Consider the following 13,029-nt stretch of genomic DNA (forward strand, 5'->3'; position numbering starts at 1 on the left):
ACTCCTCACAGACAACAGGTGACTGGTGCTGTAGTAGCATTATGCTAACCGCTACGCTACTGCGCCGTCTCACGATTTTATCAACCTTTATAAGATCACTGCTCAGCCTCCTTCATTCCAGGGAAAGTGGTCCCAGCCTCGAACCCAAGTCCTTATAACTAATATCTTCCAGTCCTGGCAATACCCACACAAAATCTTTTTTGCACCTTGCCCAGTTTAGTGAGATCTTCCATGGAGCCAGGCAATCAGAACAGTACACAGTACTCCAAATATGGCCTTAACAATGGAACGTGATGTCCCACTTCTGTATCCTGACTGATGAAAGGCTTCTTCAGCACCCAGTCCACCTGTGATGCCACTTTCAAGGAAGCGTACATGCCCTCCGAAGACATGCCCTCCCTATGGTCCTACCATTCACGTGAGGATCAGAATCGGAATCACTGACCTCAGTCGTGAAATCTGTTGTTTTGTGACAGCAAGGCAAGCACGGCAAATTAAACTTTAACGAATGACACAGGGCTAGATTGAACTGAACTGAGCTAAACTGAATATGGCTGGACTCTTTCGATGTCTTTGGGGGGGGGGTTGGTATTTTATATTCTGTGTTCTTTTTAAACTCATTTTTATTCCATTTGCGCTATTTGCTTTCTTTTGCGCGCTGGGGGTTTGATGCTTTTCTTTGAATGGGTCTCATGGTTTTTCTTTGTTTCGTGGCTGTCTGTGGGAAGATGAATCCCTGGGTTGTATACTGCAGATGTACTTTGATGATAAATGCACTTTGAGTCTTTGAATTGAATAGTGTAAGAGTAATGAAGTGGTGTTCATGGACTGCTCAGAAATCTGATGGTAGAGGGGAGGAAGTTGTTCCTGAATCATTGAGCGGGCCTTCAGGCTCCTGTACCTCCTTAGTGAGAATGGTGGTAATGAGAGGGCATGTCCTGGATGGTGAGGGTACTTAATGATGGATGCACCTTCTTGAGGCATCGCCTTTGTAGGTTTAGTGTGTTCACTGTGTCTATCCTGACGTGTCTTATCAAAATATAGCACCTTGCATTTACCTGAATTAAACTCTGTCTGCCTTGGCCTGATTGATCACAATCCTGTTGTAACAGCAGCAAAAAAAGTAATGTTTAACATTTGAGAATTATTCACAGCATTCTTGTTCTGTGATTTTTTGGAGTTAATCCTTGTGGTAAGTTTCTGTTCCGGTATCTACTTCTGAGGTAATCCGTTCAGGTTTCTGAAAGGAATGGACCCATGAACTCCGCCTCACTATTTTTGCTGTCGATTTGGACAACTTATTTAATTATATATGGATAGCTAGATAGGTGTGTGTGTGTGGATTCTGGTTAAATTGGACACATTGGGATCAGTGCATTTGGTCCCAATTTAGCAGCTTCCCCAATTAGCAGAAGTTTCATGGAAATAGTTAAGATGGTATAAAAAAAAGCCAAATTACCATTTAACTGAGTAACAAATTATGTATTTAAATGAAATACAGAACAAATTAGAACACGTCCAATACTACAGTACTATAAAACTGTGTATTAGTTCCTAATAGTTATCAATGGAGGAATTCACCCAGTGTACACTGCCATATTCTTTTGATTGACTGTAAATGAACAAAATCAGTGCAGAAATCTTGTGCTGGTAATGGACTGCCTTCAAACAATGCTTTCGATAATTGCATCCTCCAATTCTTCATTTTCATTGTAACATGGAAGATGATTTTCGATACCTTAAAATTCTTCATAGGTCCTAACTTGTTAGAAGTAGTGAAATTATTTCATTTTCACTCCCAGCATTTCTAACATCTCCAAGTCTGAATGCTCAAAACCGCAGTGAGCAAAACAGTTCTGAATTGCCTTACTGCTTATTTTTTGCCAAATATCAGTGACAAAAATCACTGCTTTTTGAACACAAACACAAGTAACTGATGCTACTTAAAAGCCGTTCATGCTAAACATGATGTAGTGTCTAACTCTGCCACATGACGTGCACGTGGCTGACACTGGTTAGAAACTGTTTGGCAATAGTCTCCTGTCTCAGTTGAGTGTCATAATGTCCCAAATAAATGAAGAGGATCCCAGCTATTTTCATGATTTGTTTTTGTTCTTTCAGAGTTGTCCAAAATAAGTTGCTGTCCCAATTACCGACGGCCCAATGAACCACAATCCACTGGAAATATATATTTCTTTCTGTAATTTATAGTTTGTTTTAAAGTAATGCACTGTACTGCTGCTCCAAAACAACAAATTTCATGACATATGCGGGTGATAGTAAAACTGATTCTGATTTGGGAAAGTCCAGAGCTGAAACATTAACCCTAATTATCTCTCCTCGGATGTTGCCTGACCAGCTGAGAGTTCCCAGCACTGTCTGGCTTTCTTTCAGAATTCCAGCATTTGCAGTGTCAGTTTGATTTTCCACGATGTCTTTTGGTTCTGTATTTCAGATTAGATAATCATTTCATAGAACAGTCGGGCACAGTATAGGCTCTTCATTCCATGACAATGTTCTGACCTTTTAGCCATTATCATCTGAGCTAACAGAGCAGGTATCTATTGATTGTCTGTGTATTTACTTGTTGTGATACAGCATGGGATAGGTCCTTCTGGCCCTTTGAGCTATGCTGCCCTCGATTTAATCCTGGCCTAATCAGGGGCAGTTTCCAATGACCAGTTATCCTATGGTCCATCTTTGGAGAGTGGGAGGAAACTGAAGCACCCAGAGGAAACATTAACCCTAATTATCTCTCCTCGCACCCACCACTCTCAAGCAAAGTGCATGGGAGGTGAACGGAGTATCATTGGATGGAGGACAGAGTCTGGTCCTAAGGTTCAAAGTAAATTTATTATCAAATATGTTTACATCATAAGATTAACTTTCTTGTGGGCATTCACAGTGGAACAAGTAAAACTGACAGAATCCATGAAAAACGACATACAAACAAAACCAAAAACCAGTGTGAAACAAAAGACAAACTGTGCAAATAAAAAAATGCAAAAATGATAAATAAGAAAATAAATAATACTGAGAACATGAGCTGTGGAATCAGTTCATTGTTGAGGTGAGTGACGTTCTCCCCTCCAGTTCTGAAGCTCCCAACCCAGTGTACCCTGAGCAACTTGCGCAGTCCAGGGGGACCGGCAGCCCAGACTCTGGATTCAGGAGGCTGAGGTCACCGCAGCGGAGCACACAGAATGTGTATCTGGCTGATAGGAGGGCCCTGCGCTGCAGGATGGGATAGATATCATTCAGTTGCTGTTAAGCATTTGGCAGCAGTTTGCGTTACCATATCCATGGCAAGCACCGGAAGAAATGCCCTGAAATTCGGATGCCAAGCACGCACACCCACTGCCAACCTGCAGAGCGAGTGAGGGAAATGAAGTTAATCGGCTTTCAGAAGATCTTACTTTGACCGTAAGGTGACTCTTTACTTTTTGCCTGTCACGGTGCACTTTGCAAACCTCAGAGATCTGATTAAAGGAGGAAGCAAGAACCAGGACCAGGCAGGTTATAAAATTTATTTATTAAATCCAAGATGTCACTTTTATTTTGGTGATTTATGCAACTTGAGATCAGTTTCCAGATCCAAATCTCCCGTTGCCTTGCAACAGCCGATTATAAAATCTTATTTCCTTCTTGCTTGGAGGTGTTTGGGGGGAAGTTACTGAGGAAAACAGCATACTTCCACCTCATAGAGAGGTAAATGGAGGCTTGGTAGCCTTGTGCTTGGTGTCAAGTTAGTGAAGAACTGGAGGACATGCATTTGAGTAGAGAGGGGGCAAGTTTAAGATGTGCGGGACAAATTTCTTTTGGAATGTGCTGCAGGGGAAAGCAGTGGAAGCAGGTACAGAGGTGGTCTTCAAGAGGTTGTTGGATACGTGAATGTGCAGGGAATGGAGAGATATCGATCATCTTCAGACCAGTATGCCCTTGTTAACTTGTGTTTCTGTTACCAGCGTGGTGCACGTCTTTCTGCGTGTGTACTGAGTTATCAGAGCCGTCAGCGTCGTAACTGACTGCCTGTAGGCAGCTGGTCTAGAGATAAACTCAGGAAGCAGGTTCATAATGCCCCACGTGAGTGGCTAGGGAAAGATAAGTCACTGTAATTGATGTGGGGCTATGATGCAAGTATTGTTCCAGAAGATCAGGACAACCTCAAAATAATACCTTTGGTCCCCATCGAAGGGGTTACTGAGTATGGCTGACCCACCCCCACCCCAAATGGCCAATACATCACGGGCACGTCCCTGGGAGAGCTCGGCAGGTCAGGCAGTGTCCGTCCCTCCAGCATTGTGTGAGTGTTACTCTAGATTTTGGGCATCTGCAGAATTGCTGGTGTTGATGACGGGCTCACCCCTCCCTGCTCAAGGGGTTAGATGGGACTAAGGAAGGAAAACAGGTTTGCATGGACTAGATGGGCCAAAGGGCCTGCTGCTGTGCTATAATACTCCATGACTCTGATGAAGTTGAAGCCAAGACATACTCAGCTCAATGGGCTGAACATCCTGCTGCTGCCCATGTTTAATATCTTGCTATGTTCTTGCATATACGTGGACAGTAGCCCGAGTTAATGAAATATCTACCTCAAGTGCAAGGTTTAAGACACAAGGCATAGGAGCAGAATTAGGTCATTCAGCTCATCAAGTCTGCTCCCCCAATCCATCATAGTTAACTTATTAACCCTCTCAACCTCATTCTCCTACCTTCTCCCCTGGCTAATCAAGAACCTATCAAATCACAAACAAGAGAAAATCTGCAGATGCTGGAAATCCGAGCAACACACACAAAATGCTGGAGTGACTCAGCAAGCCAGGCAGCATCTATGGAAAAGAGCACAGTCGACGTTTCGGGCCGAGACCCTTAATCAGGACTGGAGAAACAAAAGCTGAGTAGATTTGAAAGGCGGGGGAAGGGGAGAGAGAAACGCCAAGTGATAGGTGAAACTTGGAGGGGGAATGATGAGGCAAAGAGCGACTGAAGGCCATGGAAGAAAAAAGAGGGGGGGAGGAGCACCAGAGGGAGGTGATGGGTGGGCAAGGAGATAACATGAGAGGGACAAGGGGTAGGGAAATGGTAAAGGTTGGGGGGGGGGGGGGTGGAGGCATTACTGGAAGTTTGAGAAATCAATGTTCATGCCATCAGGTTGGAGGCTACCCAAACAGAATATAAGGTGCTGTTCCTCCAACCTAAGTGTGGCCTCATCACAACAGTGGAGGAGCCCATGGATGGACAAATTGGAATGGGAATGGGAAATGTAATTAAAATAGATGGCCACTGGGAGATCCTACTTGTCTGGCGGACGGAGTGTAGATGCTTGGCGAAGCGGTCTCCCAATCTACATCGGGCCACACCGAGAGCATTGAACGCAGTATTAGACCCCCAACAGACTCACAGGTGAAGTGCCGCCTCACCTGGAAGGACTGTTCGGGGCCCTGAATGGTAGTGAGGGAGGAGGCGTAGGCCAGGCGAAGCACTTGTTCCACTTGCAAGGATAAGTGTCAGGAGGGAGATCAATGGGGAGCGATGAATGGACAAGGGAGTCGCATATGGAGAGATCCTTGTAGAAAGCAGAAAGCGGGGGGGGGGGGAGCAGAGAAAGATGTGTTTGGTGGCGGGATCCAGTTGGAGGTGGCAGGAGTATCGGAGAATTATGTGCTGGACATGGAGGCTGGTGGGGTGATAGGTGAGGGCAAGAGGAACCCTATCCCTGGTAGGGTGGTGGGAGGTTGGGGTAAGAGCAGATCTGTGTGAAATGGAAGAGATGTGGTTGAGGGCAGTGTTGATGGTGGAGGTAGGGAAGCCTCTTTCTTTGAAAAAGGAGTACAGCTCCTTTGTTCGAGAATGCAAAGCATCATCCTGAGAGCAGATGGGGCGGAGACGGTGGAACTGAGAGAAGGGTATAGCGTAGAGAACCTATCAACCTTTACTTTAAATATACCCAATGACTTGACCTTCATAGTCGTCTATGGCAATGAATTCTGCAGATTTACCCCCCCAGATAAAGAAATTCCTCCTCATAAGATTATAATACATAGGCTCAACAGGGTCATAGTGCGCTAGCGCACAGAAACAGGTCCTTCGGCCCATCTGGTCAATGTTAAACTTTCATCTAGCTTACAGCTGTTGACCCGCTCTCCTCCAGTATGAAATCTAAACTTTTCTTAAATGTTCAGAATCAAACCCATATTCACCACTTCCTCATACGACATGCTCTCTAATACAGGCAGCATCCTGGTAAATCTCCTCTGCTCCCTCTCTAAAACTTCCACATCCTTCCTATAATGAGGCGGCCATCTTGTTATTTGCTTCAGGAAAGCACAACAAATCATTTCCTTCCTCTGTGCCTGGTTACCGCTAGTGTAACCATGGATGCAAACTCAGGCAGACCATCGAACACCTTCAGCACTTGTTAGCAAATTTAGCAAAAAGAATAAAACAACATACAGTTGGGAAGTTTTAAAGTGGCATTGAGATTTGGATGATGGAAGGAAATGAACAGCAAATTGAATTCTATCATACAGGGAGAGCCATAATAATCCTTGATAGAATGGAGCATAGTGACTTGAGTTCCTCCAGCAGATTGTCTGTTGCTCCAGATTCCAGCATCTGCTGTCTCTTGTGTCCTTTGGTGACATTAATCCATACTGGTTGGAATGGTGGGGTGGAGATACATCTCTACCAAAGGAAGTGTAAGGTGCTCCTTCCCTCTACTAGCCTGCAGGTCACCCTTGGGCCAGGTGTAGCACCTGTTTTCCCCCCCCCACCCCCGATCAGGGTGACGTGAAGCCATGGGAGCAGATGGTGGATGGTCGTATGAGCAGCTGGTGCGTATCACAGATCCTGGTTTTGCGATCGCTGACGCCAGGTAGACAATCTCTGAAGAGTATTGATAATGGCTGGGGTCACACGTCTTGTAGAAATACTGCCCAGAGCAAGGCAGTGGCAAACCACTTCTGTAGGAAAAATTTGCCAAGAACAATCATGGTCATGAGACCATGACAGCCCTCGTCATACAACATAGCACATAATGATGATGGAACTGTTTTATTAAACAGTTTCCACAAAGGTTTTACTTTGATCTGGATTAGTCTATTATATTTTTGGGGGCAATTTAAAAAAAAAACTTTAAAAACGTTAATGTGGGAAAATGCAGCAGGTCTATGAAATCATAAACACAAGAGATTCTGCAGATACTACCAACGCAGAGGACAGACCCAAAACGCTGGAGGAACACAGGGAAATCAATAGTCAATATTTTAGCTTCACACCCTTCATGTGGACTGTATATTAGAAACTAATAATATGATGAATAATATTTATTATAATACAGTCTTAATTATTTAAAATATTATTTATTTATTAAGAGATACGGCATAAAACAAGTCTTTCTGGTCCACCAAGCTGCATTGCCCAGCAACCAACCTATTTAACCCTAGCCTAATCACAGGGCCAATTAACCTACCAACCGGTACGTCTTTGGAATGTGGGTGGAAATCGGAGCCCCCAGGGGAAATCCATGTGTTCATGGGGAGGAACGTACAAACTCCTAACAGCGGACTTCGAAATTGGACTCAGACTTCTGGTGTAATAGCGTTGTGCTGATCACTATGCTACAGCGGTGCCCCCACGTTTGTCATAGGACATGTACTATGCTGATGCTTCCATGGAAAATATTCATATAAGGAATAAAATGTCATGTACCTACCCTGTAAGTTATATGAAATATTATTTGGAGAAAAATCAAGTTTTTAAACTGTTGAAGTTTTGAGTCGCATTGTTTCCAGAGTCTAGCTGAATAAGATTGATCATTTCTTTAAACTGTTCCCATGGAGAACCTTCAGGAAAATAATAAAAATCTGGATCCCTTTTCAACTATGTAAAAATTGGCCTTACTACAGTGATGTGTTGTAAGGGTCGTTCGTGCCTGTTAATGAATTACTTGCAGAGTAGTAAAGAACATAGAGTGGCTCTAGATTAAAGTGTTACCTTCAAATTACATATCATTTTTTTTACTTTGTCCCCACCAACAACTGCCTTAAAACAGCTTTGAACGTGACCTTTCAACATCCTTAGTGTGATTATTTGTAGCCCAGTTCCTCTGACAAAGGTCCTCATTATCACCACACCACTTTTATAGGACATCTGTTCAGATTTAGTAGTACTTGTTCCTATCTCGTTGTAAATAGCTTCCGGCTCGTCAGGAAGTCTGGCAGGCTTTGTAAGATTAATAGAGAACCTAAGAGGTCCAGTGAAGCAGAGGTGCTAAAGATACATCAGGGGTTGAGAGGCTTTGAACACTCCTCCGAAAAGTTCAACTACTGCATATGATAGAAGGGAGTGATAGAAGCAAGGTCTTATTTGTGGAGGCATTGATATCACAGCATCACTTAAACTGTGGTGTGAAATAAATAAGCAGTTTCTTGCAAAAATCCGTACAATTTCATCGCAGTAATTTTGTAGAATTCCTGTCATTAGTACAGGACCTGTCACTTCTGTACCTCCTTCCTGATGGCAACAGCAAGCGGTTCATCAGAGGAAAAGCCCTCCCAGTCATTGGCCACATGTACAATGAGCACTGCCACAAGAAAGGCATCCACCCCCTGTGCCAGGCTCTCTCCTTGTTGCTGCCTTAGATCGCACACCAGCAACAGGTTCCTGAACCAGGATGGATAACATAAACTCTGAACTGATCACTGAACACTGCCTATGAACGAGCTTTCAAGGACCTTACAACTCATGTTCTCAGTATCTATCTATCTGTTTGTTTGTATTGTATTTGCACAGTTTGTCTTTTGCACATTGATTGATTGTCAGTCTTTGTGTGTGGTTTTTCATTGATTCCGTTCTAGTTCTCTGTTCTACTGTGAATGCCCACAGGAAAATGATTCTCTGGGTTGTATATGGTGATATATAGGTACTTTGATAATGAATTTACTTTGAACGTTGAATTTTATCTGCACTTTTCCCATTACGCCTGTGACCCTCTGTACCTCTGCCTCTTAAACACCTGCATTGTGTGAGATTCCACCAGAGGGCACAGGTTTAAAGTGAGAGGGTCGCAATTTAAAAAGGACCCGGGGAGCAGGCTTTACACACAGAGGGTGATAGGTATGTGGAATGAACTGTCAGAGGAAGTGGTAGACGCGGTTAAATTATAAAGTTTAAAAGCCACTCAGACAGGTACGTAGGTAGGAAAGACTTAGGGGGGTATAGGCCAAATGTAGGCCAATGGGAGGAAGTCAGGTAGTCACCTAGGTCGGCATGGACTAGTTGGGGCTGAAGCACCTTTTTTCCATGCCATTTAACTCTGTGGCTCTATGTCTAAGATTCCACCCCCCACCATTGGTGAGTTCCAGTTAACAATCACCGTCTGTGTAAAAGGTTACCTCTCATATCTCTTTTGAAGCCCCCTTCTGTCATCTAAAGCCCCTGCCCTCTACCATGGGAAAAGAGACTCTGATGATCTACTCTGTCTCTGCCTTTTCTACTTCCAGCTATAAATAATCACAAGATGTTTTAATTTCAGCCACGGGAGAAGACTAGTACTTGGTTTAATGTGTCAGATGCATCAAGATACAGTGAAAAGTTTGTCTTACGTATTCGTTCAGATCAGATCATTACCCAGTACATTGAGGTAGAACAAGGGAAACAATAATAGAATACAGAATAAAGTGTAACAGCTCCAGAGGAAGTGAAGTGCAGGTGCAAGATTATAACGAGGTAGATTGTGAGGCTACTTTCTGTCCTGAGGAACTGTTCAATAGTCTGATAACAGTGGGGTAGAAGCTGGTGGAACGTGCTTTCAGGCTTTTGCATCTTCTGCCCAGTGAGAGAGGGAAGGAAAAAGACTGTCTAGGGTGGGTGGGATTTCGGTTACATTGGCTACTTTACTGAGGCAGCGAGAAGTGTAGACAGAGTCCGTGGAGGGGAGCAAGACGTAGACTCTTCCACGGAGGGGAGGCTGGTTTCTGAGATGTGCTGAGCTGTGTCCACGACTCTCTGCAGTTCCTTGCAGCCACAGGCAGAGCAGTTGTCGTAGCAAGCCATGATGGACCCAGATTGGATGCGTTCTGTGGTCCGTCAATAAAAAATTGGTAAGGGATGATGGGAAAATGCCAGATTTCTTCAGCCTCCTGAGGAAGAGGAGGATGATGCCTCTGACAGTGTAGGGCTCCCTCAGTGCTCGATGGGGTGTACTTCACAATGATCTGCCTGCGACCAGCCGGCCTACAATTGCTACAGGTGAGGTGTGCTTGATTGTTCCACACAATATAAACTTTCTTTCTCTTTCAGCAGATATCGTACCAGCACAATAACCCATTACAAGTGGTGATGAAGGCCAGGATGCCAGCGACAAGGAACTCTCACGGGAAGAGAAGTCTGGCCCCGCTCCACTCCCGTCTGCTATTGTGGGGGACACTTCTCCTGTTGGTCTTGCCAGCGGTGGAAACCGGGAAGTTGAACATTCCCAGGCTCAAGCTCTCCCATAGAGGTAACAGTTGGAAGGATTGGTTGGCATGTGTCTCTCGGAGGGATAAAAAGAATTTTTCAGATCGTATTGCCTGAGAGTTTCAGTTTGTTTTGGATACTGAATGCAAGAGCTCACTGCTGGAATTCCCTCTGTTTTAAGGTGATGTGTTTATTGGTCAACATAACCACAGGAAGCTATTGAAATCTCAGGCAGCCTCAGGCTTATTTACAGTTAAAGGCAGTGGAAAGATCTTCAGTGATCTGATCGCTAAGGAGAGGAGCAGAGTGGTGCTGGATTAAACTTAACTCCTTTCTACTGACGATGGGAAGTGCAGGCATTCAGTGCCACTGTATGGAGTGCAGAAGTTGGCATGCTATATCAAAGTTGTATAAAATGTTGGTGAGGCCCAGTGTGGAATATAGTGTGGGGGCAGGAGGATGGAGAGATGATTGAGAGAATGGATACCAACTTTTTAGGGTATCATCTTTTGAAAATGTCCTCAATTGTGGACATTAAGACTCTTAGATGGGCACTTGGATGAAAGAAAAATGGAGGGCAAGGTGAAAGGGAAGGGTTAGATTGATCTCAGAGTAGGTTAAAGGGACATCACAATGTTGTAGGCCGAAAGGCCTGTACTGTGCTCTGCTGTTCTGTGTTCATTGGTATTTTACCACAGAATTCTCTGCTTTTGATGATAGCATTTAGGCTAAAGTTTCCAAGTCTATTTCAAGCTATTAAACTGGGTGTGCACTGTCAACTCTACATGGAAGTACAGGCCTTTAGTTTCATTTGTCACCAGAGTTTGTAATATCTGCTCTGGATGGCAGGAGAGGTGGGAAATGAAGTAGGCCAAGGTAACACCGTTTCTAGCATCAGATCTCGCTCTGGAGGGAACTTGCCCTTCAGTCCAGGCTCATGCTTTCTGTCCAAACCAACATTTATTTTACTGTATTTACATAGTCTCAGTTTAAGATGCTGATTGTATGTAAAAGGAGGGAGGGAAATGGTGACTGCTGGCAAGCTGGAATTCTAGGCCACAATATGAGAATGACTCTAGTAAGTGCAGCTCTGGTCAGGTCCAATATTTCTGGAAACATCTTGAATAGAAGAAGATGAGAAGGAAGAGCAGGAAGACACCATTCAGCTCAGCATGCCTGCTGCAACATTCAATAAAGTGCGCTGATTATTTCCCTCAGCTCTGCTATCCCCATATCCTTGAATCCCAGCAGTCCATCACTTTTGGCTCTGTACCTACTCAATGACTAACCCTCCACAATACTGAAGGAGGGATTTATAAAGATGCACAATCCTCAAGGTCCCTTCTAGTCTCTGCCCCAAGTGGCCAATCTTTTACCTTGATAGCATGCTCCCCAATTCCAGATCCTTCAGCCAGAATAAACAACTCATAAACACAAGAGACGCTGCAGATGCTGGAAATCCAGAGCAACACACACAAGATGCTGGAGGAGCACCCACAGGTCAGGCAGCTCTATGGAGAGGAATAAGGAGTCGATATTTCAAGCTGAGATGTTTACTCCCCTCCACTGAATAAACAACGGTGCAATTTTGAACCATCCTGCTGTGTTTAAAAATACACGTCTACGTTTCTCAGTCTCTCATTTTTTGTGGCACACCGTTTTAGCATGTTTACTAACCTGGTATTTAAAGTTTTAAAAACTCATTCTGCACTTATTTTTGAATATTGTTAGATGTGTAATTAGAGTAAATGGCTTGAGTATTGGTTTGAGTATCGTTAAATGTGTAATTAGAGTGATTGGTTGTACTTGTCACTTTTTTATAATGTAAACGTGCGATTAAATCCCAACATAACAGAAAAGAACGAGAATGAAATGTAATGAAGTAAGATGTCGGTGAGACCACACCAGGAGTACTGTGTACAGTTTGGACACACTGTTATAAGAAAGATGTTATTAAACTAGAAAGAGTGCAGAAATAATTTACCAGTTGCCAGGAACTGGAGGCCTGAGTTACAAGGAGAGGCTGACTAGACTAGGACTTTATTCGTTGGAATGTAGGAGATTGAGGGGTGACCTTATAGAGGTGTATAAATCATGAGGGACATAGAGAGGGTGAAAGAACATAGCTATTTTTTCCCTGGGGAAGTTAATCTTAGAACACGAGGGTGTGAGTTTAAGATCAGAGGCATGAGATTTAAAAGGGACTTCAGGGGTGTTGCATCAGGGATGGAATGAGCTGCCAGAAGTAGTGGTTGAGGCAGGCTCGCTGGCGATAAGTTCATGGATATGGAGAGGTTTAGAAGGTTTTTGGGCCAAAAGAAGGCAGATGGGATTAACTCACTGAGGAACACGGTCGATATGGATGAGTTGGAGCAGAGGGCTTTCATTTCTGCCCTGCAAGCTGCAAGACACAGAGTGTATCAACTCCACCTCCCTGAGAGCTGACCGGGGTGATGAGTTGTAGGTGAACCTGCAGCAGACAATAACACAAAGTCTATGAACAATGCTTTGGTCCTTTGCTTCTAACTTTTCCCAATCTTACAAGATCTCTTCATCTCTTTTTTTTCTCTT

At 43.9% G+C, this 13,029-nt stretch overlaps 1 protein-coding gene across 9 annotated transcripts in view; it reads left to right on the forward strand.

Moving 5' to 3' along the window:
• The window catches only part of sema3d (sema domain, immunoglobulin domain (Ig), short basic domain, secreted, (semaphorin) 3D), a 253,023-nt gene that overhangs the window by 70,115 nt on the left and 169,879 nt on the right, over positions 1 to 13,029 (forward strand). For 3 of the 9 annotated variants that reach the window (XM_073066460.1, XM_073066464.1, XM_073066468.1), the window contains exon 2: positions 10,306 to 10,501. In XM_073066460.1, the coding sequence (XP_072922561.1) occupies positions 10,342 to 10,501 (160 nt within the window). In that variant the 5' untranslated portion in view covers positions 10,306 to 10,341. Of the gene's footprint in view, positions 1 to 3,289; positions 3,429 to 10,302; positions 10,502 to 13,029 lie in introns of those variants that run through there. The other 6 variants (XM_073066459.1, XM_073066463.1, XM_073066461.1 and 3 more) reach the window with 5 other exon arrangements.

The sequence above is a fragment of the Hemitrygon akajei genome, chromosome 14 (assembly GCF_048418815.1).
Source record: "Hemitrygon akajei chromosome 14, sHemAka1.3, whole genome shotgun sequence".
NCBI lineage: Eukaryota > Metazoa > Chordata > Chondrichthyes > Myliobatiformes > Dasyatidae > Hemitrygon > Hemitrygon akajei.